Genomic DNA, 23,150 nt, shown 5'->3' on the forward strand with positions numbered 1-23,150 from the left:
TGGAAAAGTCAGAAGAGAAAAGGACAACAGGGTCAACTGTGTAGCCAGTCCTAGGAGGACGAGCAGGACAGGCCGGAGCAGACGAAACCAGGAGGCCCTCATCTGCAGGACAGTGGCGCTCGGGGGCTGCAACCTAGGAGGACGAGCAGAACAGGCTGGAGCAGAAGGAAGTAGAGACCCTGAAGTACAGGACAGCGGGGCCCTGGGGTGGGGTGGTACGTCTCGCTGACATCTGACACGATGCCTTGGGACTTGAAATGTTTCTAGTCCGCTTTTAAGATGGCCTAGCACTGTGGCTCACGTCTGTAATCCCAGGACTTTGGGAGGCCGAGGTGGGCCACAAGGTCAGGAGATTAAGACATCCTGGCTAATATGGTGAAACCCTGTCTCACTAAAAATACAAAAAATCAACTGGGTGTGATGGCGGATGCCTGTAGTCCCAGCTACTCGGGAAGCTGAGGCAGGAGAATCACTGGAACCTGGAAGGCGGAGGTTGCAGTGAGCTGAGATTGCACCACTGCACTCCAGCCTGGATGACAGAGCGAGACTCTGTCTCAAAAGAAAAAAAAGAAGCGGCCAGGCGCGGTGGCTCACACCTGTAATCCCAGCACTTTGGGAGGCCGAGGCGGGTGGATCATGAGGTCAAGAGATCGAGACCATCCTGGTCAACATGGTGAAACCCCGTCTCTACTAAAAATACAAAAAATTAGCTGGTCATGGTGGCGCGTGCCTGTAATCCCAGCTACTCGGGAGGCTGAGGCAGGAGAATTGCCTGAACCCAGGAGGCGGAGGTTGCAGTGAGCCAAGATCGCGCCATTGCACTCCAGCCTGGGTAACAAGAGCGAAACTCCGTCTCAAAAGAAAGAGAGAGAGAAAAGAAAGTAACAGATGTGCTCATCTTGAGGATGCAGGCTGGCTGGGGACCCTTTCAGGATCCTGGAAGTCGGGCCCTCCCTAAGCTGGGGCAGACCCAGGGTGGGGAGTGCTCGCTGTGGCAGTGACAGGCGGCAGGCAGTGGCCTGTGGTGCTCACGGGGCCAGGCCCGAGGCAGTGGGCCACAGTGGCAAATCTTGTAACTTTCGAAGAGCCTCTGGAAATTGAGACTGGTGTGAGAACTGTGAGTCTCAGCAACACATTCCCACCTCCAGGCAGTAGCTGTGATGTGTTCTCTTGGCCAGAGAGAGCCTAACGCTCCTGGAGACAGCAGAGGGAACCTGACACTCCTGGAGACAGAAGGGCCGTGTCTCCAAGACCCATCCCTGAGGCCCACCTAGAATCTGGCGCTGAGACCAGTGCTCCCAGAGGCGCCTGGTGTGGGCAGGCTGGGGCTGAGCAGGTGCCTCCCTGGACCACCTCAGTGCCGCACAGAACTCCCCCCACCTGACCTATGGCAAGGCAGGGCTTAGAGGGGCTGCCATTCGCACAGCTGGGACTGAACCTTGCAGACACATAGGGCCAGCCCCCGCATCTGCAGCGCACCCCATGGACCCTCCCAGCTCCCCATCCTGGGACCTGCGGGATCTACAATCTCCTAGGAACGCCACAGATGCTAGAGAGCAGACAAGGTGATGCAGACCCGCCCTTGTAAAAGGGGAGCAGGCCCGGCCATTGTTGGGATGGTGCTGGGAGCCCATGAGCCTGCAAGGCGGCCGGGGCGGCAGGTCAAGGCCAGACAGCGGGAAGATCTGCCAGGATTTCCCTGGTCCCCACCCCTCAGGAGCCTGGCGAAGCTGCCAGCCCGGAGGCCCAGCGCCTACTCACTCTGAGAACTCCCCGCAGATCCAGGCGGCAGCATAGAGCACCTCGCAGATCCCATTCCGCTGGGTACTGCTGGCCAGCAGGTGCGCACTGTCGAGCAGTGAGGACATCTGGGACACGGCAAACTTGCGGATGGCCTTCACTCGGATGGCCACGTCCAGCATCTGGGCGGCGATGAGGTGGCCGTGCCGTGTGCCTTCCAGCCGGGTCAGCTCCACCAGGATGCTGATGTACCTGCAGGGCGGGAATGGTGGGTGAGCGGGGCGCCGGGTGAGCAGTGGGTGAGCGGGGTGGTGGGTGGGTCAGCGGCACCACAGCCCCCCGGCCCTGGCCACGGCCCGGGAGCAGGACGCACCACTCGAAGTTGGTGATGTACTGGTAGTTAGACTGGCTGCAGATGTCGATGATCTTGGTGAGCAGCTCGTCGCGGTAGGTGGTGCCCTCTGCCTTGTCCACGTGGGTCATTAGCTTCTTCACGATCTCCATCAGGTTCTTCTTGGACACCTGGGCGAGAGTGTGGGGACAGTGGTCAGGGTGGACCCCACTTGGGGGCTGCTTGGTGAGGCACCAAACACCTGCGGCTGAGACAGAATCCACGGGACACAGGCGGACCCCAGGGAGGCAGCAGGCCCCCGACGCGGGGTGGGTCAGAGGCACACAGCCTCCAGCCAGGAAGCCGCAACCGGCCCAGCACAGTCTGTTCTGCAGGCCGCAGCCCCAGCCCTGGCCACACAGACCATCCAAGACAGCTGTGGACCAGGGCTCGTGCCCCCTGCCCTGCCCCACCACACTTACTGAGGGCCCTGAGCGCGAGGGGCTCGTGACCCCCACATTCCCCGTGGCTCTGCACCCGACACTTCAGCCCCTTAGAGAAAGCAGGTCAGGCGGTGGGCAGCAAGCGGGTGGCGGGGACGCACCATCCCGTAGAGTAGGTCCAGGGCCCGCAGCCGGATGGACTCGTCCTTGTCATCCAGGCACTGCAGGATGAGGTCCTTGTGGGACTGCACAGACTTGGGATGGGTCTTCAGGATCTTGGACATGGCCAGCAGCCCCAGATACTTCACTGTGGAGAGACGCCAGAGCCGGTCACTGGGACGGCCAGACAGCAGGCAGTGGGTGTGGCACAAGGCTCTCGGGCAGGGTCTCCACCTCAGGAGCTGCCGGGCCCTGGCACCCAGGGGTGGAGAACAAGTCTCCTGGCTGGTGATCACCACGGGGGATGTCGCCTCAGCAGAGCCCCTCCCTGGGAGCCGGGATGCAGGCTGCCCCTCGGGAAGGCCTCCCCTACCTACTATCATATTACAGTAGATACTCTCAGCTCTCCTCTCCCCACCCAGCCAGCACAGGGGAGAATGCAGAGAAGACTCTGGCACCATCGGGCACCCAAGTAGCCCAAACTAGCTCACAGAGAGCTAAGGGCCCTGGGCATGAGGCACAGATGCCACCACCTAAGCCAGGGCCACCCCGACCACAGGGCACACAGCTGAACCTGTTCACATGCTGCCATCCACGGCAGCTTTCAGGCCACAGGGCAGCACTGAGCAGAAACAGAGACCATTCGGTCCATAGAGAAAACAGCAGTCCCCAACTACCCATGGGGGATGGGCCCGTGACTCCCAGTGGAAGCCTGACACGTGGATGGTACTGAGCCCTGCGTGTTTGTTTTTCTTATGCGTATGGGCCTGTGGTGAAGTTCAGTGTGTAAACGAGGCACGGTAAAAGAGTAGCAACTGACAGTAACTACCAGCTAACAGCACACGAAAGGCAGGTGAACGTGTCTCTCTGGGAACACCTGACTGTGCGCTGCTTGCCTATTTCTGGACTGTGACTGATGGGGGTACCCGAAGCCTCGGATGGGGGTCACTCCACTATCTGGGCTGTTGCAAAAGAGTCTGCCAACTCCTGCTCTAAACTAAAAAGCCTAGCTGCAAAATGAGCATCCGAAACAGCACCCTGCCCCCTCGGCCCAGGTACCAGGTAGAGGCCGCTAATTCAATTCCTCCACAGGGCAACTCGGGGACACCCACACGTGGGCAGGCACCTGGGCAGGGGGCGCCATGCGCTGCTCTATCTCACAAACAGAGTCTCACGCACCCCTGCAGAAACATGCAGAGGCTGAAATGTCAGGGAATCTCGCAAGGTGCTCAGTAAGTGGCATCCGTCCAACTGCCAAGATCCCGGCACTGGGGGCCTTTGCCACGCCCTCCACATCTCCACAGGGACTGGGGCTCACAGGGAGCTGGTGTTTCCCAAGGGCCCTGCCTGTGGTGGCTCAGCATCTGAACACCTTCGGCCTGGACACAGGGAGACCAGCCACCTCATGTAGATGGGTCGGGGTGCAAGGGTGCCTCGGGGCACTGGCAGAGGAACGTCTCTGAAGCAGGGTGCCATCCGTCAGCGAGTGAGCCAAGGTCCATTTTCTCCTCAGGCTGTGAGAACCCCTAACTTCACAGAGGTGGGACAGGGAAATGACAGCACTGGAGAGGGGGTGACTCACAGAGGTGGGACAGGGAAATGACGGAACTAGAGAGGGGGCGACTCACAGTTCTGATCTGAGTCCTCGATCAATATCCTTAATTTCTGGACACAAAGCTGAAAAGAAAACACGATGCTGCTTCCATCCTCTGAAACCAAGGCTGAGCTCTGCTGACCGTGGGCCGCCCCAGGTGTCCTCCAGATTCCACCCCCACCTGGCCTAAGGCCCAGGGTCGGCCTGCCCAACCACCAAAGCCCAGGAGGAAAGCAAACAGGGCCCACATGGGCCGTCAGGGACAAGGGAGGCCCTGATTCCCACGGGCGCTCCCCAGCTCCTCAGCATGTCACGTGTCCATCCCACAGACAAACCACAGGGAGCCTGACCAGACCCAGGTCCGTGGTGCACACAGAACACAGTTGTGCCCTCCTGAGCCCCAAGGACAGCGCGTGGGAGCAGTACCTCGGTCACAGGGTGGGGAAGCTCCAGCCCGTGCGGGACGTACCTGGATACTGGCGCTGTGGTTGGGCATGCCGGAGGACAGGGAGATGAGCACTGCAAAGACAGCCCGCTCAGCACCGCGGCCAGCGCCGACACTCACTGTCGGCCGGAGCCACCACGCCTCGCCAGTTTACTCCAATATAAAACTAGATGGTAATTTTTTTTTCTTGAAACAGGTATATAGACTGTCCAGGTAGGAACAAATATATTTTAAAAATAAATGTAGGCTGGTCACAGGGGCCCAGAGCACACACCCAGCATCAAGTGGGTGGGGACTTGTGGCTGCCTTGGCAGCAGGTGTGGCACTCAGGGACACCAGGCCTGGCGCCGTCCCGTCCTCACCTGAGACCCCAGCCTGGCAGTGCCAGCCCTTCCAGACAGGGAGACTACCAGTTCTCACCTGCAATCACGGTGTTCACACATTCGTAGAGGAGGGACATGGCGGACGTGCTGAGGAAAGGAACACAGGGAAATGGCATGAGGATGGGGGGCCATGTCAGACGCGGTCACCCTATGGCAGTGGCTCGGCTGGAGACAGCCTCGGCCCCACAGCCCAGGAAGTGTGCCCAGGAGGGAGCCCATGCCCTGCTCTCCAAGGCCAATGGTGCTCAACTGGTCACCATCTCCCCTTCCCAGGAAGGGCATGTGAGCAATCCTACTGCAGTCTGGGGCCATGGCAGTGTCCAGGCAGGGAGGGACTGCGCACCCCCGGCAGCCTCTAAGATCACAACACCGCCTTCCTGCTCTGCTGCACTTTTTCTAGATTTTTTTTTTTTTTTTTTTTTTGATGGAGTCTCACTCTGTTACCCAGGCTGGAGTGTAGTGGTGCAATCTCGGCTCACTGCGACCTCCGCCTCCCGGGTTCAAGTGATACTCCTGCCTCAGTCTCCCAAGCAGCTGGTATTACAGGCATCCGCCAGCACACCCAGCTGATTTTTGTATCTTATTTTTGTAGAGGAGGGGTTTCAACATGTTGACCAGGCTAGTCTCAAACTCCTGACCTCAAATATCTACTCACCTCGGCCTCCCAAAGTGCTGGGATTACAGGCATGAGCCGTGGCTCCCGGCCCTTTTCTGTTTAGATGTGTTCGGACACACGGCTCCTCAGCATGGATCGCAGCTGCTTAGAGCTGTACAGCCGCCAGCATGGCAGAACTGCAGCCCAAGACGATGGGGCCACGCCACGTGGCCTAGGAGTGTGGTGGGCTTTACCAGCGAGGTGTGTGAGTACACGCTAAGCTGCTCACACGAAGAAATGTCCTCATGACACCCTTCTGTGAACATGAGCTTGTCGCTAAGTGACACATGATTGCATCTGAAAGTCACGGCCAACGGGGTGCAGTGGCTCACACCTATAATCCCAGCACTTTGGGAGGCCGAGGTGGGTGAGGTCAGGAGTTTGAGACCAGAGTGACCAACTTGGTGAAACCCAGTGTCTACCAAAAATACAAGTTACTTTGGGAGGGCAGATCAACTGAGGTCAAGAATTCGAGACCAGCCTGGGAAACGTGATAAAACCCCACCTCCACAAAAAATACAAATCTTAGAGCCGGGCATGGTGGGTCACAGCTGTAATCCCAGCACTTAGGGAGTCTGAGGCAGACAGATCACAAGGTAAGAAGACTGAGACCATCCAGGCCAACATGCTGAAACCCCGTCTCTACTAAAAATACAAAAATTAGCTGGGCATGGTGGCGCGTGCCTGTAATCCCAGCTACTCGGGAGTCTGAGGCAGGAGAATCACTTGAACCAGAGAGTTGGAGGTTGCAGTGAGCCGAGACAGCACCACTGCACACCAGCCTGGCGACAGAGAAAGACTCTGTCTCAAAACAAAAATCAGCTGGGTGTGGTAACGGGTGCCTGTAATCCCAGCTACTGGGGAGGCTGAGGCAAGAGAATCACTTGAACCCGGGAGGCGGAGTTTGCAGTGAGCTGAGATCACGGCACTGGACTCCAGCCTGGGCAACATAGCAAGACTCCATGTCTGAAAAAAAAGAAAACGCAAACTCCCTAAATGTCTCTAGCAGCAGAGTCCAGTAACCAGGAAGGCCACCATGTGCTTACACTCTAGGAGGGAGGGTCTGCTGGACACATGAGCCTTCCATCTTTCACCTGCTTCACACCCAGATCCTGCCGTGCCCTGCTGGGGCTGGGCTGCCAGCCGCTCCAATCGTGGACCCCGCGGGGGGCGCCTGCCCTGCCACTCAGACCCTGGACCCCGTGGAGCCGGCCCCGCCCCGCCACTCAAACCCTGGACCCCGTGGAGCCGGCCCCGCCCCGCCACTCAGACCCTGGACCCCGTGGAGCTGGCCCAGACCCGCCGCTCAGACCCTGGACCCCGTGGACTGCCCCCCTGCCCCGCCACTCAGATCCTGGACCCTGTGGAGCCAGACCCGCCCCGCCACTCAGACCCTGGACCCCGTGGAGCCGGCCCAGACCCGCCGCTCAGACCCTGGACCCCGGGGACCTCCCCTGCCTGCCCCGCCACTCTGACCCTGGACCCCATGGAGGCCACCTGCCTCGCTGCTCAAATCCCAGACCCCATGGACCCCGCCCGCCCCACTGCTCTGACCCTGGACCCTGTGAAGCTGGCTCGCCCCGCCGCTCTGACCCTGGAACCCATGGAGCCGGCCAGCCCCCACCAGGAATATCCTGTGCTCACCTATGGATGAGGTTGGTGAGGGGCTCGATCAGCTTCTTGCCCAGCCGTGGCTCCAAAGGAGTCAGAGCACCAAACTGCGGGGACAGCAGGGCCAAGGTCACCGACAGGGAATGCCCTACACAGGGGGAAGACACTATGTCCCCAGGTACTTGCCAGTTTGATGATCTTGATGAGGACCCAGTTGTTGGTGGAAGACGTCATCAGCTTGAAGAAGAGTGGGGCCAGGGACAGGTAGTTCTTGGGGTTGCGTCTGGCCAGCTCGCAGATGACATTGACGGCGGCCGACTGAACCCCTGGAGAGCAAGGGGCCCTCATCAGCATGAAGCCCGTCCTCCGCTTAGAAAACCATCCCACTGTCTTCCCAACCTGCCAGCAAGTTCTGGAGCCTACGGCAGCTCCCACTGAACATGGCCCTGGCTCTGCCACCTCCTCCTGGTGACAAGGACAGCAGCCACAGGCCTGAGCCTCCAGGAACAGGCCACGGAAGCCAGCTCCTGGCGCTGAGAAAGCATTGTTCAGTGCTGTTGCCAGGCACAAGTGCACGCGGGCCTCACCGCGCTCAGGACAGCCCAACGGCAGTCCTCTGAGTGGGCATTTCAGCATGAGGGGCTCCAGAAGCAGCTGCCCCTTCACTGGGGCCCAGGGAGCCTTCCTGCTGCATCCATGCCCAGCACTCCAGGAGAAGCTCGCCCATCAGGTCCCGTGCTGAGGGCTGGGGTCTCCCCTCCCACACACAGGGCTGCGGATTCCTGTGGGCTGGCTTTGGGGTCCAGAGATCTATGCCTGCCAGGTACCAGAGGCTTCACACACGCTGCCCAGGGAAACTCACTAGCACTGAACCTTAGAAGTGTCCCGCAGTCACCACATCACAAACGCACAACAGCCATGTGAGGTGGAGGCTCCTTTGAGGGACACATGGTGTGAACCATCCCCTGCCCTGCATAAGGCGCCCTCTGTAAGCACTGGTCTTATAAGGGGGTGAGGAGGACACCTCTGCTCCCTCATCCCCAACTCTGCTCAGAGACACACCAGGCTCACCGCCAGCTGCCACACTGGATCTTACTCCCCCCACCGACCCAGGAAGAACCCACCATGCTGAGCCCCTCAACACCTCCAGCCGGCATGCTACACAGGGTCCCAAACAGAGGCCTCCACCACGCCCACAACTGCACCCCCGAAACACACCACCACATCTTCCCAGAGCACGGGCTGAGACCCTGCCCCAACCCTGAGGCTTAACTCAAATCCACGAACCAGGGTCGGGGTCCTCCAGCTTCTCCTTCAGCCGGGGGAAGGCGGGGCGCAGCGACTCGGGGTACTTCAGGAACACCTTGTACATGATCAGCACGGCCTTCTTCCTGATGTAGGGCTTGGTGTGCGACATCTGCGGGACAGCAAGCTTCAGCCTGTGCAGAGCCTTCCTCCCGTCACCCCTGCTCATGGCCCTGCCGTGCCGCCCCTCCTCCACAGGGAGGAGATGCTCCTCCAGCCCGAGGCTGTGGCGGCACACCAGCTCCAGGAGTCACAGAGTATGGCTCAGATGGCATGAAAGCTGGCCTTCCTGTGCCCCTGCCTCGGGTCTGCCCTCCGGACCAAGCTCTCCTCCCGGTGGCCTTCCTGCCCCAGGGTCCTGGGTCCCACAGAGGGAGGAGGAAGGCTGGAGAGGAAAGGCACCAGGGAACCTGGGTGTGCTGGGAACAGCCTACAGCCCCGATCCCCACGGCCGTGCCCTGCAGCTGCTCAGTCCCCTCCCATCTATCAGGCCCGGGAGCCGCTTCCAACTGCCTGGTCCTGACAGAGCATCCCAGGATGGGGCAATAATACCCTCCTTCTCGTGGGCTCCCCACTGCTTTAATATAGAGGGGCCGGTACTCTGTGAAGGCCAGCAGCCAGTGTTTGCAGCTTCGTGGGCCAGACGGCCTCTGTCACGACCATGCGGCTCTGCCCTTCGCAGCTGAGGCCACTGGAGATGACACGACAGGTGGAGGGAAGGCCCAGCCGTGCCTCTGCACTGCCACCTGCTGACCCCTGATCTAGAAGTTGAGCAGGCTGTGCTGACATTCTCCAAGATCATGGCCGCCATCTAGAAACCTCCAGGCAGACAGGCAGCCACGCAGGACAGCGCCCCTCCACACTGTTAGTCTGGCTGCTGCTTTTTAAATGAAAGGGAACAAACATCCCCTCATAAGCTAGAGATTAAGTCAGGTACAAAACAGATGCTCTGGGGCCAGAATGTCCAGGGGCTTCCCAGGTTTTGGACTATCACAGGCTGGGGGTTAGCCTTTGACGAATGAATCGGCTATGGTCAGGGACGGAGGAAAGAGGACCGCACAGAAACCTGCTGGCGGCTCAGACAGGAGCCACTGTCAGGCCTCGGGCAAACACCCCCCAGCCTAGCCTGGCCCATCAGAAAGACCCCGTTCCTCCTCTCAGCACAGTGATTTCAAAGATGAACTCAGAAACGCAGGAATGGAAGCAGCCCAAGACCTGCCCCAACAGGTGACAGTGATTTGGTTCCCATCTCAGGCGGGCCGCGCACCGGGAAGCCCGGCATGTTTCTACGTGGCCAGGCCTTTCCCCCAGCAGAGACGCAGGGGTGGCGGGCTCGCTCACCAACTCACCAGCGTCATGATGTCATTTGCCAGGTCTCTGGCAAGGTCTGGAGTGACAAAGCAGGACAGACCTGTCAGTGCAACGCCGGTGTCATACTGGCTGGGGCTGCTCAGGTCCTGGAAAATGAGAGAGAAAGGGGCCGTGGGCAGGATACCCTGGGCGGCACGTCTGACGCCCATGTCTCGGAGCAGCAGGAGTGCAGCCCTCCCAGAACACCCACGACCCGGCACATGCCCTTGAGGTGCAGCTGTGCCTCAGCACCCCTGCCACAGAGGGGTCTGGAGCTGAACTCGGACGAGGAGGAACGAGTGACAGCCCGTGGGAGACTCTGTCACCAAGAGAGGAGCCAGGACGGGCGCAGCTGCGGACTGAGGTCTGGGGCACAGGCTCTGCGCGTGGGAATCGGCCGAGTTTCTTGGCTCCTCCTGGAACCTGTCATATTTATATGTATCCACAGAGATCCATTTTCATGGTTAACGTTTTGTGGTCAAAATATAACGCCAGCTTTTTTTTTTTTTTTTTTTTTTGAGATGGAGTCTCACTGTGTCACCAGGCTGGAGTGCAATGGCGCGATCTCAGCTCAGTGCAACCTCCACCTCCCAGGTTCACAAAATTCTCCCGCCTCAGCGTCCTGAGTAGCTGGGACTACAGGCACCTGCCACAGTGCCCAGCTAATTTTTCAATTTTCTTTTTGGGAGAGATGGGGTTTCCCATGTTGGCCAGGCTGGTCTGGAACTCCTGACCTTGTGATCCGCCCACTCAGCCTCCCAAAGCTCTGGGATTACAGCTTGAGCCACCGCGCCCGGTCCATGGCTGGACTTCTAATCGAGCACAATGTACCAAAGGGTAGAGGGGAGCAGCAGACGTGCCTGGGAAGCTGCCAGGACGCCTTGGAAAAGAAGGTCAGTCGGGAGACTGGCTGTTCAGGTCATCACGACGCAGCCAGGAGCCCAGCCCGGAGCGCCCCTGCCAGGCAGGCCCACGGCAGATGCTTCAGGACTCACAGCCTCTCTTACAGTGGCACAGAGAGCCGGGCGCGGTGGCTCACACTGTAATCCCGCCACTTTGGGGGGCCAAGCACAAGAGGCACTGAGCCCGGGGTTCGCGACCAGCATGGGTAATACAGTGAGCCCTCCGCACCCCGTCTCTACAAAAAAATACAAAAAATTAGCCAGCATGATGGTGCACACCTGCAGTCCCAGCTACTCAGGAGGCTAGTGGGAAGATCGCTTGAGCCTGGGAGGCTGAGGCTGCCGTGAGCTGTGATGCCACCACTGCTCTCCAGCCTGGGTGACAGAGCAAAACCCGTTTCAAAAAAAAAGGAAAAAATAAATTTTTATTAAAAAACAAAATGAGGCTGGGCGTGGTGGCTCACGCCTATAATCTCAGCACTTTGGGAAGCCAAGGCGGGCAGATCACTTGAGGTCAGGAGTTTGAGACCAGCCTGGCCAACTAGACGAAAACTCATCTCTACAAAAAATACAAAAATCAGCCTGGTGCGGTTGTGGGCACCTGTGATCGCAGCTACTCGGGAGGCTGAGACAGGGGAATCAGTTGAACCCAAGAGGCAGAGGGTACAGTGAGCCGAGATCATACTGTACTCCAGGGTGACAGAGCTAGACTCCATCTCAAAAATATATAAATAAAAAACCGGCCGGGTGCAGTGGCTCACGCCTGTAATCCCAGCACTTTGGGAGGCTAAGGCAGGTGGATCACAAGGTTAAGAGATCAAGACCATCCTGGTCAACATGGTGAAACCCCATCTCTACTAAAAATACAAAAAATTAGCTGGGCATGGTGGTGCGTGCCTGTAATCCCAGCTACTCGGGAGGCTGAGGCAGGAGAATTGGCTGAACCTGGGAGGTGGAGGTTGCGGTGAGCCGAGATCGCGCCATTGCACTCCAGCCTGGGTAAGAAGAGCGAAACTGCATCTCAAAAGAAAAAATAAATAAAGCAAATGACGCAGTAGACTGCAAACATCTGGGGCATATGACCTCACATGAAGGAAGCAGGTGCCGGGGCCCACAGGCACCACCCGTGTCCGAGCCCAGACCAGTGCAGGCACCAGCAGATATGCATGTGGGCAGGAAGCAGGCAGGCCGGGTCACAGCCATGCCCGACACACGCAGTCTAACAGCCCAGAGCACCTGGCAAGACAGTAGTGGGTCCAAGTCCCAAGTGAGGTGCTTACGCAGGGACCTGCTGGGCCAAGCCCATCAGCAGGAGACACAAAGCTGGGCTGGAAAAGTGACCCTACTCCCTGGGTAGTGCCACCTGGGTGTCCAGGGTGGCCAGAGCCCCCTCCCTCCTGCTTCCCTCCCAGTTACCACCTGCAACCCCATCCCATCCTCCTCTCAATAGGCCAGACTCCCACCCACCCCTCCTGCGAGGCACTGCAGCCACCCTCCCTCATGGCCATGTCCTGAGAGCCCCACAGCATCTAGAACGCATGTCGCCTGTGCCCCACACAGGACACCCAGCGCCAAAACGTTGCCCACAACGAGCCCGGCAGAGCCGAAAGGATCGGGACTGGCAAGTGCGCTGGGCATCAGTACACAGCCAGCGCCCCCACACCTCTCCCTCGGTGTGCTGTGGCCCCCAACCCAGATCTCCAGGTCACCCCGGGGGGTCAACAAGGGCCACAGGGTCCAGCCCTTGCACATGGACATCGGAGAGCTGGGGCTGCGGCCTCTGAGGTGTATTCTGGGGCCAGAAGGGAGCCAGCTACCTACGAGAAGAGTGGGCCTGATTCTCCAACACCCAACTCCACCGAGAGGCGAGAACCGAAGGTGCTCACAGCTCGGGGGCCAAAGAGGACGTTTACCACCCAGTGGCCTCCACAACCATTTCAAAGTGCAACCTGGACATGGGCTGAAAAATGCAACTCAAAAGAATCTGGGGGCAGGATGCTCCCTACCTGGGCAGCGAAGTGCCTGCAGCCAAAGCAGGCGCTACCACGAGGGGAGAAGGGGAGAAAGGGGTGACCGCAGAGGCCAGCCTCCAGTGGACCCCAGAGCCCCATCCGCCGGCCCATCCAGGCAGCGAGCGAGGGAAGGGCATGCCGCACTGCTCGGCATCCCTCTGCCTCACAAGCCTGCCAGGAGTGAGGGCTCAGACCCGCGGGGGCACCTCTCTGTGTCTGCTGGGAACACTGGCTGCCGAAGCCGTGTTGGCACTGGAGGACCCACAGACGTATTCGCGCTGATGACCCTCGGGCCAAAGGCGCCTGCTGCCCACAGGAAGAGCAGTGTGGAGCCTAGACGCTCTGGCAGCGGACAGCCGCGGCCCGGGACCCTACCTTACGGATCTGATTGGTGGTCAGCATGATGACGTCGGTGCCTTCGTGAAAGCTCTGGGAAGCAGCGAGGTAGCCGATTCGCTGGGAGAGAACAGACAAGCGCATCAGAGCCCGGGCGCCCGCAGCCTCCAGGAGCTCCCAGCTCTGCTCCGCAGCATCCACAGCAGCAGTGCCCAGCCCAGCAGCAACGCCCGCAGCCTGGACAAGGGGCCACTGGCAAGTGGGAACCAGCCAGCATTTAAAGAAACCCAGGTTTCCTCGAAATTCCACAAGGAATCCCCAGAGTCTGGAATAAGTGGGTTGATTTTCTCCTTCCCGTTAAGACAACGCCTCACTGTCGCCCCGGCTGGAGTGCAGTGGCGCAATCTCCACTCACTGCAACTTCCACCGCCCGGGTTTACGCAATTCTCCCGTCTCAGCTTCCCAAGTAGCTGGGACTACAGGTGGGTACCACCGCGCCCAGCCCTAAATTTTGTTATTTTTAGTAGAGACGGGGGTTTCACCATCTTGGCCAGACTGGTCTCGAACTCCTGATCTCAAGTGATCCACCCGCCTCAGCCTCCCAAAGTGCTAGGATTATAGGCCACTCAATCCACCTTGGATGACAGAGCAAGACTCTTGTCTCAAAATAAATATATAAATAATAAAAATCGGCCGGGCACAGCGGCTCAGGCCTGTGATCGCTCCCCGCCCCGCCAGCCTGGCCACTGCAGAACCTCACCTTGAAGGTGAACTTGGAGGCGCTCATGACTTCTATGATGTTGAAGGCGGCCCAGCTGATGTCGTAACCCAGCATCTGTAACTGTTACGGGACACACAGAAAATGGCACTCACAAGCCACGCGGAGACAAAGCACTGCAGCCCTGGCATCAAACGCTCCCTTCCCAGCACACGGAACAGACTCCCTTCCTGTCAACAGACCACCCAATACATTCTCCTGCGGCCCTGAATGTCTTCTGACACATGACTCTGACATTTAAAAACTACAGGGACAGGTTAGTGACAAGCACTGCAAAGAGGCTAAATGACTGCAACTGGACAGCTGGTGCTCACGGGTACTGGTGAAACTCCCGTAGCAACCCTTGTGAATCGGCTCCTTCAAACAAGTAAACCAGATGAAGCCTGGGCACCCTGGATGAGCCCTTCGTCTCCCTATCTCCCATGAGCAAACAGGCCAGGAGCGGAGTGCCTGTCCTCCAGCTCACACGCTGACCTGGAACTGCAGTCAGGAGCGGAGCCAGCCCGAGAAGGTCCACGGCTGCAGCTCCGCCCACTAGGCGTCCTGGCCCAGCCTGTAGCAGGAGCTATCTGCAGGTGAGGGGCGTCCCTAGTGAACCCCATCCCGAAGAGGACCCCACGGGGCTCCCTCTGGGCCACCACAAAGGCCTGTAGGTCGTCCCCTTCCGGCCCATTTGCCACCCATGTGACAATCACAGCTCGCCGCTCCAGGGCTCTGGGTCGGCCCTGAGTGGCTGGTTGACAGCAGGTGGCACCAATGACTGAAGGTGCACACGCAGGCTGATAAACAGCCGGACACGCACTGAGCCGAGAGGCAGCCCAGGTGCTGGCACTCACATAGGTCAGCTTGCAGACCGCGTTCGCCTTCACCGCGATGTTGTCCTGCTTCAGCTCCTGCTTGATCTCGTCGATGCACTGGGAGATGTATTTTGCCTGAAGTGGGGGATAAACGCAAAACTGACAGACGTCCAGCCAAGATGGTTACGAATAATGATTTCAGGCTGGGTGCGGCGGCTCATGCCTGTAATCCCAGCACTTTGGGAGGCTGAGGCAGGCAGATCACAAGGTCAGGAGTTTGAGACCGTCTCTACTACAAATATAAAAATTAGCTGGGTGTGACGGCGCATGCCTGTAATCCTAGCTACTTGGGAGGCTGAGGCGGGAGAACCATTTGAATCCGGGAGGCAGAGGTTGCTGTGAGCCAAGATCGTGCCCAGTGAGCCAAGATCATGCCACTGCACTCTGGCCTGCGTGACAGGGCAAGACTCCATCTCAAAATAATAATAATGATTTAAGAAAGAGGGCAGGCTGGGCACCATGGCTCGTGCCTGTACTCCCAACACTTTGGGAGGCTGAGGCAGGTGAATCACTTGGGGCAAGGAGTTTGAGAAGAGCCTAGGCAACACAGTGAGAGAGCCCCGTCTCCACTACACATAACACAACTAGCCAGGTGCGCTGGCGCCACCCACAGGCCCAGCTAGGTGGGAGGACCCCTTGAGCCTGGATGGTCAAGGCTGTGGAGAGCTATGATCGCACCACTGTACTCCAGCCTGGGCAACAGAACAAGACCCCATCCAAAAAAAAAAACAGGGGCTGGGCCCCATGGCTATGCCCATAATGACAGCACTTTGGGAGACCATGGAGGACAGATCACTTGAGGTCTGAAATTCAAGACCAGCCTGGCCAAAATGTGTGAAACCCTGTCTTTACTAAAAATAGAAAAAGTTAGCCAGGCATGGTGCCGGGCACCTATAATCCCAGCTACTCAGGAGGCTGAGATGGGAGCACTGCTTAGGCCCAGGAGGCGGAAGCTGCAGTGAGCCAATGGCCCACCACTGCACTCCAGCCTGGGCAGCAGAGCCAGACTTTGTCTAAAAAAAAAAAAAAAGAAAAGACCGAAGAGACCATACTGTCTGATCCATTTACATGAAACGTCCAGATCAGGCCGATCCAGAGACAGGAAGGGGATTCGAGGGTGCCTGAGGCTGAGGGAGGAGACAGGGAGAGTTCGGTTTCTTTCCAGGCTGAGAAATGTCCTGGAACTCGGCAGTGGCGGTGGCACGCAGCATCCCGCTACACATGCCCCACTGTCTGCCTCCTCCTCGGTGGACGAATGTGTGGGGCCCTCTGGCCTTCAGCCAGTGTCTCGTGCTGCTGTGAACAGCGCGCTCAGGTTTTGGCGGGTGTGTCTGGATTCTCCCTGGCCTGCTCACTAACTGTGTGTGTCTCCGGAACACCATCAAGAAGGGTTCTGACCCACACGGACTCAGGCACAAGGTCCAGAACAGCAGACGAGGTTCCCGGGGGAGTGGCATGCATGAGGCGCCCCACACAGCACCAGAGCCAAGGCGGGTGGACGACACACTGGCCCCAGAGAGAACCCACCCCACCTGCCAGGAGAGAGAGAGGGAGCAGCACAGGCTCAGAGAGACGCCATCGGTGGACGACGAGGGCCCCACGACAAGCCTTCCTGACGCCCAGGAGCCCCTCTCCATCATCCGACACTGGCCCAGGAGTGACGGCTGCTAAGCCCCGTCCTGCTGGCCCCCGATGTCCGTCTGGTTTGGCAAGCCCACACCATCACACTTCCGCCCCCAGCCCCACCATAGCTGGCCTCAAAGCAGCCAGAGCAGTACCCGCCACTCACGTGTCACCCAGGACCACACCCCAAGCTCGGCTGCCAGCAGCACCAGACCCAAGGAAGGAGCCACAGCTGTGGGGGAGTGGCAGGGGGAGGGGCACAGGAACACAGACTGTTTTGCTGAATGTTCTATGATCCGATGCTGTACAAACGGAACGAGTCACAGGATCCTCCTGAGGCTTCTAATCACTAAACCCCTCCAGGACTGCGCTCCTGTCCCCGGAGCAAGGATGACCCGCTCCTGCTGCTCTGAGGGTCAGGACTGTTCACGATTTAAAAGGCAAAGAAGAAAAAGACAATCGCCGGCATGCAGAGGTCAGACCTCAGGCAGGGCAAGCCCGGGAAACCAGCCTGGGGCTCCTCCAAGGTTCCACGTGCAGTCACCGCCGGACCCGGCAATTCCGCTGCTGGGCGTGCACCCAAGGGGATGGAAAACAGATGTTCCAACAGAAACAAGCGCGAGAAGCACACGGCAGCAGCATTTACAGCGGGTTGGAACAGGAGCTGCCCGCACCTCACCCCATGGTGCTGAGGAACAGATAAACAGTGCGGTGGCTCTGCCCCAGTTGGTTGCTGTTTTTTTTTTTTTTTTTGAAACAGTGTCTCACTCTGTTGCCTAGGCTGGAGGGCAGGGCTGCAATCACTGCTCACTGCAGCCTCCACATCCCAGACTCAAGCGATCCTCCCACCTCAGCCTCCCAAAGCACTGGGACCACAACCATGCGCCACCACGCCCAGCCACTAGTCAGCTTCCTAGGCAGTCCAGGAACTCCGGGTGGGTCACAGCCCTGGGCCTCCCTCCTGGCGTCTTAATTTCTGATAAAGTCCAAGCAGCTCCTCTCAGACAACCTCACACCAACATCTTTTAAAAACACTCCCAGAAGGCACCAGAGAACTAGACAAGCAACAGCTCTGGGAAACATCTGGGTTTTGTTTTTGTTTGTTTTTTTCTGATTTTGTTTTTTGAGATGGAGTCTCGCTTGGTCACCAGGCTGGAGCGCAGTGGCAGGATCTGGACTCACTGCAACCTCCGCCTCCCCGGTTCAACAGATTCCCCTGCCTCAGCCTCCTGAGTAACTGGGATTACAGGTGTGCGCCACCATACCCAGCTAATTTCTGTATTCTTAGTAGAGATGGGGTTTCACTATGTCAGCCAGGATGGTCCCGATCTCGTGATCCATCCACCTTGGCCTCCGAAAGTGCTGGGATTACAGGACTGAGCCACCGCGCCTGGCCTGTTGTTTTTTGAGATGAAGTCTTGCTCTGTTGTCATGCTGTAGCGTAGTGGCGCGATCTCAGCTCACTGCAACCTCCGCCTACTGGATTCAGTGATTCTCCTGCCTCAGCCTCCCGACTAGCTGAGATTACAGGCGCGCACCACCACACCAGGCTAATTTTTCTCTTTTTAGTAGAGGCAGGGCTTCACCCTGTTGGCAAGGATAGTCCCAATCTCTCGACCTCATGATCCACCCGCCTCAGCCTCCCAAAGTGCAAGGATTACATTCGTGAGCCACGGTGCCCAGCCACGTCTGGTTTTATTGTGGCTCTTCTCAAAGAGAACTCAGTCACTGTACCCAGCACGGGCAGCCCAGAGCAATACAGCTGAAGCTGAAAGAAATAAACACTCACCAGGTGTGGGGGCTCCTGTGTGCAATCCCAGCACTGTGGGAGGCCAAGGTGGGAGGACTGCTTGAGCCGAGGAGTTTGAGACCAGCCTGGGCAACACAGCGAGACCCAGTCTCTACAAAAAATACAAAAATTAGCCAGGTGTGGTGGTGCATGCCTGCAGTCCCAGCTACTCAGGAGGCTGAGGTGGGAGAAGCCCTTCAGCCCAGGAGGCAGAGGCCGTAGACAGGCTGTGCTCCAGCCTGGATGATGGAGTGAGATGACCCTGTCTCAAAAATAAACAGGCCAGGCGCAGTAGCTCACACCTGTAATCCCAGCACTTTGGGAGGCCAAGGCAGGTATGTATCATGAGGTCAGGAGTTCAAGACCAGCATGGCTAACACGGTGAAAACCCATCTCTACTAAAAATACAAAAACTTAGCTGGGAATGGTGGCAGGCGCGTGAAATCCCAGCTACTTGTGAGGCTGAGGCAAAGAATTGCTTAAACCCAAGAGGCGGAGGAGGTTGCACTGAGCAGAGTTCACGCCACTGTACTCCAGCCTGGGCGACAGAACAAGACTCTGTCTCAAAAAAGGATAAAGAGAGAGAGAAAGAAAGCTCAAAAGACAGACAGACAGACAGAAACACAAGACAGACAGACAGAAAGGAAGGAAGGAAGGAAGGAAGGGAGGGAGGGAGAGAAAGAAATATCGACTGGGCACAACAGTGACTCACGCCTGTAATCCCAGCACTTTTGGAGGCTGAGGTGAGTGAATCATAAGGTCAGGAGTTTGAGACCAGCCTGGCCATGATGGTGAAACCCCTTCTCTACTAAAACTACAAACGTGAGCCAGGCACAGTGGTGCCAACCTGTAACCATACTCAGGAGGCTGAGGCAGCAGCAACTGCTTGAACCCAGGAGGTGGAAGACTGCAAGGTTGCAGAACTGAGGTGGCGCCACTTCACACTAGCCTGGGCAACGGAGCAACAGAGCCAGACTCTGTCTTGATGAATAAATAAGCCAGGCGCGGGGCTCACAGCTGTAATCCCAGCACTCTGGGAGGCCGACGCAGGCAGATCTCGAGGTCAAGAGATCGAGACCATCCTGGTCAACGTGGTGAAACCCCGTCTGTACTAAAAATACAAAAAATTAGCTGGGCACGGTGGCACGTGCCTGTAATCCCAGCTACTCAGGAGGCTGAGGCAGGAGAATTGCCTGAACCCAGGAGGCGGAGGTTGCGGTGAGCCGAGATCGCGCCATTGCACTCCAGCCTGGGCAACAAGAGCGAAACTCCGTCTCAAAAAAAAAAAAAAAAAATTAATTAAAATAAGCAAACTTTTATTTCCATAGAGTGTGGCTAACTGAAGTGAATATTTATTCTCCTTTCACAAGAAAAAAGGAAAAAAAATGTTTTTTTTGGGACACAGTCTCACTCTGTCATCCAGGCTGGAGAACAATGCTGTGATCTTGACTCTCTGCAACCTTCACCTCCCAGGTTGAAGAGATTCTCCTGCCTCAGCCTCCCAAGTAGCTGGGATTTCAAGTGGACCACGCCCATCTAATTTTTTGTATTTTTAGTAGAGACGGGATTTCGCCATGTTGGCCAGGCTGGTCTCCAACTGCTGACCTCAGGTGATCTGCCTGCCTCGGCCTACCGAAGTGCTGGGATTACAGGTGTGAGCCGCCGCACCCACCCTGAAGAAAGAAAAATTTATAGTCGGGATAGGGAGACATGACTTACAGAAAATTATAAACACGGATTTTAATTATTTTAAGGTATAATGTGACTATACATCATTGACACTTTCTACAAAAATAAACAGAAATTAGAGAAGGAACATGGTAAAATTTCTCAAACACCTCAGCTAGTTCCACACAAAATTCACACTTCACCAGAGCGAATGAAGGATGAAAAGCACTGACGCTGCTTCCAGCATCTACTTAATTCTTCTGGAACGTAGTTTAGGACACAGGATGCCCATCTCCTTTATACAGCAACTCCTCAGGGCCACAGTGACACAGGCCATGTAAACCCCAGACACACAGGACAACTCCCTGGGGTACTCTCTCTTTTGTTTTGTTTTCTTTTCTTTCCTCAAAGACAGAGTTTTCCTCTGTTGCACAGGCTAAGGGGCGGTGACCTAATCACAGCTCACTGCAGCCTCAACCTCCCAGGCTCAAGAGATCCTCCTGCCTCAGCCTCCCAAGAAGCTGGGACTACAGGCGCATACCACCACGGCCAGCTAATTTTTGTATTTTTAGTAGAGATGGGGTTTCACCATGTTGGCCAGGCTGGTCTTGACCTCCTGATCGCCTGGTCTGTCTGCCTCTGCCTCCCAAAGTGCTGGGATTACAGGAGTGAGCCACAGCTCCTGGCCTCTTTTTTTTTTTTTTTTTCTTTTTTTGAGACGAAGCCTCACTCTGTCACCCAGGTTGGAGTGTGACAGTGATCTCGGGCTCACTGCAAACTGTGCCTCCCAGGTTGAAGTGACTCTCCTGTTTCAGCCTTCCAAGTAGCTGGGACTACAGGCACACACCACCATGCCTGGCTAATTTTTGTATATTTTTGTAAAGATGGGATTTTTGAGACTGTCTCAAAAAAATAAAAAGTAACAAGTTAGCCAGGCATGGTGGCACGCCGGGTAGTCCCAGCTACCTGAAGGCTGAGGTAAGAGGACTGCTCAGGTCCAGGTAGCCAAGACTGCAGTGGGCAGTGATCGCACCACTGCACTCCAGCCTGGGCAACACAGCAAGACTCTGCCGAATAAAAATTAAATATGAAAGAAGTGGAAGTGTTGCCTAGGCTGGGCAGAGTGGCTCACGCCTGTAATCTCGGCACTTTGGGAGGCTGAGGTGGAGGATCAGGAGGTCAGGATCCCACAAACAGCCCGGCCAACATGGTGAAACCTCAGGTCTAGAAAAACACAGAAATCAGCCGGGTGTGGTGGCCGGTGCCTATAATCCCAGCCACTCAGGAGGCTGAGGCAGGAGAATCGCCTGAACCCGGGAGAGGGAGGCTGCAGTAAGCCGAGTCTTGCGACTGCACTCCAGCCTGGGTGACAGAGCGAGACTCCGTTTCAGGAGAGGGAAAAGGAAAGCGCTGCCTCTACCGGCACAGCTCACAGCTTCCAGCTGGACCCCGCCTCCGTGGTCGAGTGCGCTGAAAAGCTTTTACAGCACCTGCTTCTGGCCTTCGGGCCTAGAGCCCTTCCGCCAGGTGGCAAGGCCAGCAGGGCCGACTGCGTGCATGACGTCTTGGCGATGGACTGAACCAGCGTTCCCAGGGCATTCGAGTCTCAGACAGGAGGAATTCAAGTCCTTCCAGTACCCGGGGCAGGGAAGAAGGCGCGCCGGCAAAGTGCTCCACCCTGCCCGGGTAACAGTTACCCTCCATGACCACCATCACTTCCCATTCATAAAGAAAAGCCACTGAGCCTCGGAAGCAGGAGAGTCCACCCCAGCAGGAACAGAGCCCCCACGGAGCCCGCTGCTGCTTATCCACAGGACGCTGCCCTGCTTTATGCTCTTGTGGACAAGCGCAACGCCCTCTGCACCCAGGAGCAGAGCAGATGCAGAAACCCCGACGCAGCATCCAGCCAAGGCCCCACACCCAGACCTACCTCCACGCCCATGACTGAGGCTGGGAGACACACTAACAACACACAGGGCAGTGGCCAGAAACAGCCCCATCTAGGACCAGACCCAAGACCCCATCTGTGAGCTCAGTCCCACAACTCGAGGCCCCTCGGCTCAGCCTGGATAATGTCTGTGGGGTGGCACGGTCACCATTAAAACCCTCTGACTCAAGGCCAGGCAGATAGCTCATGCCCATAATCCCAGCACTTTGGGAGGCAGAGTGAAGAGGATCACTTGAGCTCAGGAGTTCGAGACCAGCCTGGCCAATGTGCTGAAACCCCGTCTCTACTGAAAATACGAAACTTAGCCAAGTGTGGTGGCAGGCGCCTGTAATCCCAGCTACTCGAGAGGCTGAGGCTGGGGAATCTCTTGAACCTGGGAGGCAGAGGCTGCAGTGAGCAAAGATCGTGTCACTGCACTCCAGCCTGGGTGACAGAGGGAGACTGTGTCTCAAGAAACAAACAAACACAAACCCTTCCACCTCAAATCCACAGGGACAGCAGGTCAGGGGTTGCCAGGGCATGAGGCGTCTTTGCTCCAAAGTTACACCATGCTGAATCACTGCAATCTGTAAATACACGAAAATCTCCTGAATTTCATGCCTCGAACAGGCAGATTTTATGACATGTAAATTACATCTCAATACAACTGTTGAAAGAAAGGAACTGCTTTGGCTCAGCACATCACAGGACGGGGCCAGGAGGGACGTGAGGCTCCACCTGGACCGCAGCTCCCTGAGGGCAGGAGGCCAGGGCAGAGCAGAGGAGGGTCCTCAGGCCCTGGCCACAGATTAGCAGGGGCATCAGGGACCATGCAGCACAGAGCGGCCACACTGTGGATGCCCTTCCTCCTGTCTCACTGGCACATGGACAAGTCGACCACCAGAGATACAGGAGCTCCCAGGGCTGTGTTTCCCAGCAGGTGACTACCCTCCAGGTGACACTGGGGCATGTCTGGAGCACTGGTGGTCGCGACAGCCGGAGGAAATCCAGGCATGGGGTGGAAGCCAGAGGTGCTGCTCAGCACGCTGCAGTGCCCCACACACCCTCACCCCAATAACCATCCAGCCCCAACGTCCACCATGCCAAGGAGGGGCCAGAACACACCCAGGTCTAGAGCCGCCACTCCTGCCCTCTGGTCTTTCCAGCTCTCCAAGGCGAGACGCAAGTAAGCATCACCCAGAAGCCAGTTACAAGGGCAGAGCTCACCCCCACACACACATG

General features: G+C 57.4%; 1 protein-coding gene across 2 annotated transcripts in view; it reads right to left on the reverse strand.

Moving 5' to 3' along the window:
• The window catches only part of AP3D1 (adaptor related protein complex 3 subunit delta 1), a 45,641-nt gene that overhangs the window by 16,010 nt on the left and 6,481 nt on the right, over positions 1-23,150 (reverse strand). Inside the window, exons 2-15 of one of the 2 annotated variants that reach the window (XM_035284335.3) lie at positions 18,314-18,425; positions 14,881-14,976; positions 14,027-14,107; positions 13,306-13,386; positions 10,016-10,123; positions 8,649-8,778; positions 7,548-7,687; positions 7,395-7,468; positions 5,133-5,182; positions 4,737-4,786; positions 4,302-4,350; positions 2,676-2,821; positions 2,114-2,262; positions 1,762-1,992 (exon numbers count right to left, since the gene is read on the reverse strand). In XM_035284335.3, the coding sequence (XP_035140226.1) occupies positions 1,762-1,992; positions 2,114-2,262; positions 2,676-2,821; positions 4,302-4,350; positions 4,737-4,786; positions 5,133-5,182; positions 7,395-7,468; positions 7,548-7,687; positions 8,649-8,778; positions 10,016-10,123; positions 13,306-13,386; positions 14,027-14,101 (1,283 nt within the window). In that variant the 5' untranslated portion in view covers positions 14,102-14,107; positions 14,881-14,976; positions 18,314-18,425. The remainder of the gene's footprint in view (positions 1-1,761; positions 1,993-2,113; positions 2,263-2,675; positions 2,822-4,301; positions 4,351-4,736; positions 4,787-5,132; positions 5,183-7,394; positions 7,469-7,547; positions 7,688-8,648; positions 8,779-10,015; positions 10,124-13,305; positions 13,387-14,026; positions 14,108-14,880; positions 14,977-18,313; positions 18,426-23,150) is intronic. The other variant, XM_035284334.3, reaches the window with a different exon arrangement.

Source organism: Callithrix jacchus, chromosome 22, assembly GCF_049354715.1.
Source record: "Callithrix jacchus isolate 240 chromosome 22, calJac240_pri, whole genome shotgun sequence".
NCBI classification, from domain to species: Eukaryota; Metazoa; Chordata; class Mammalia; order Primates; family Cebidae; genus Callithrix; species Callithrix jacchus.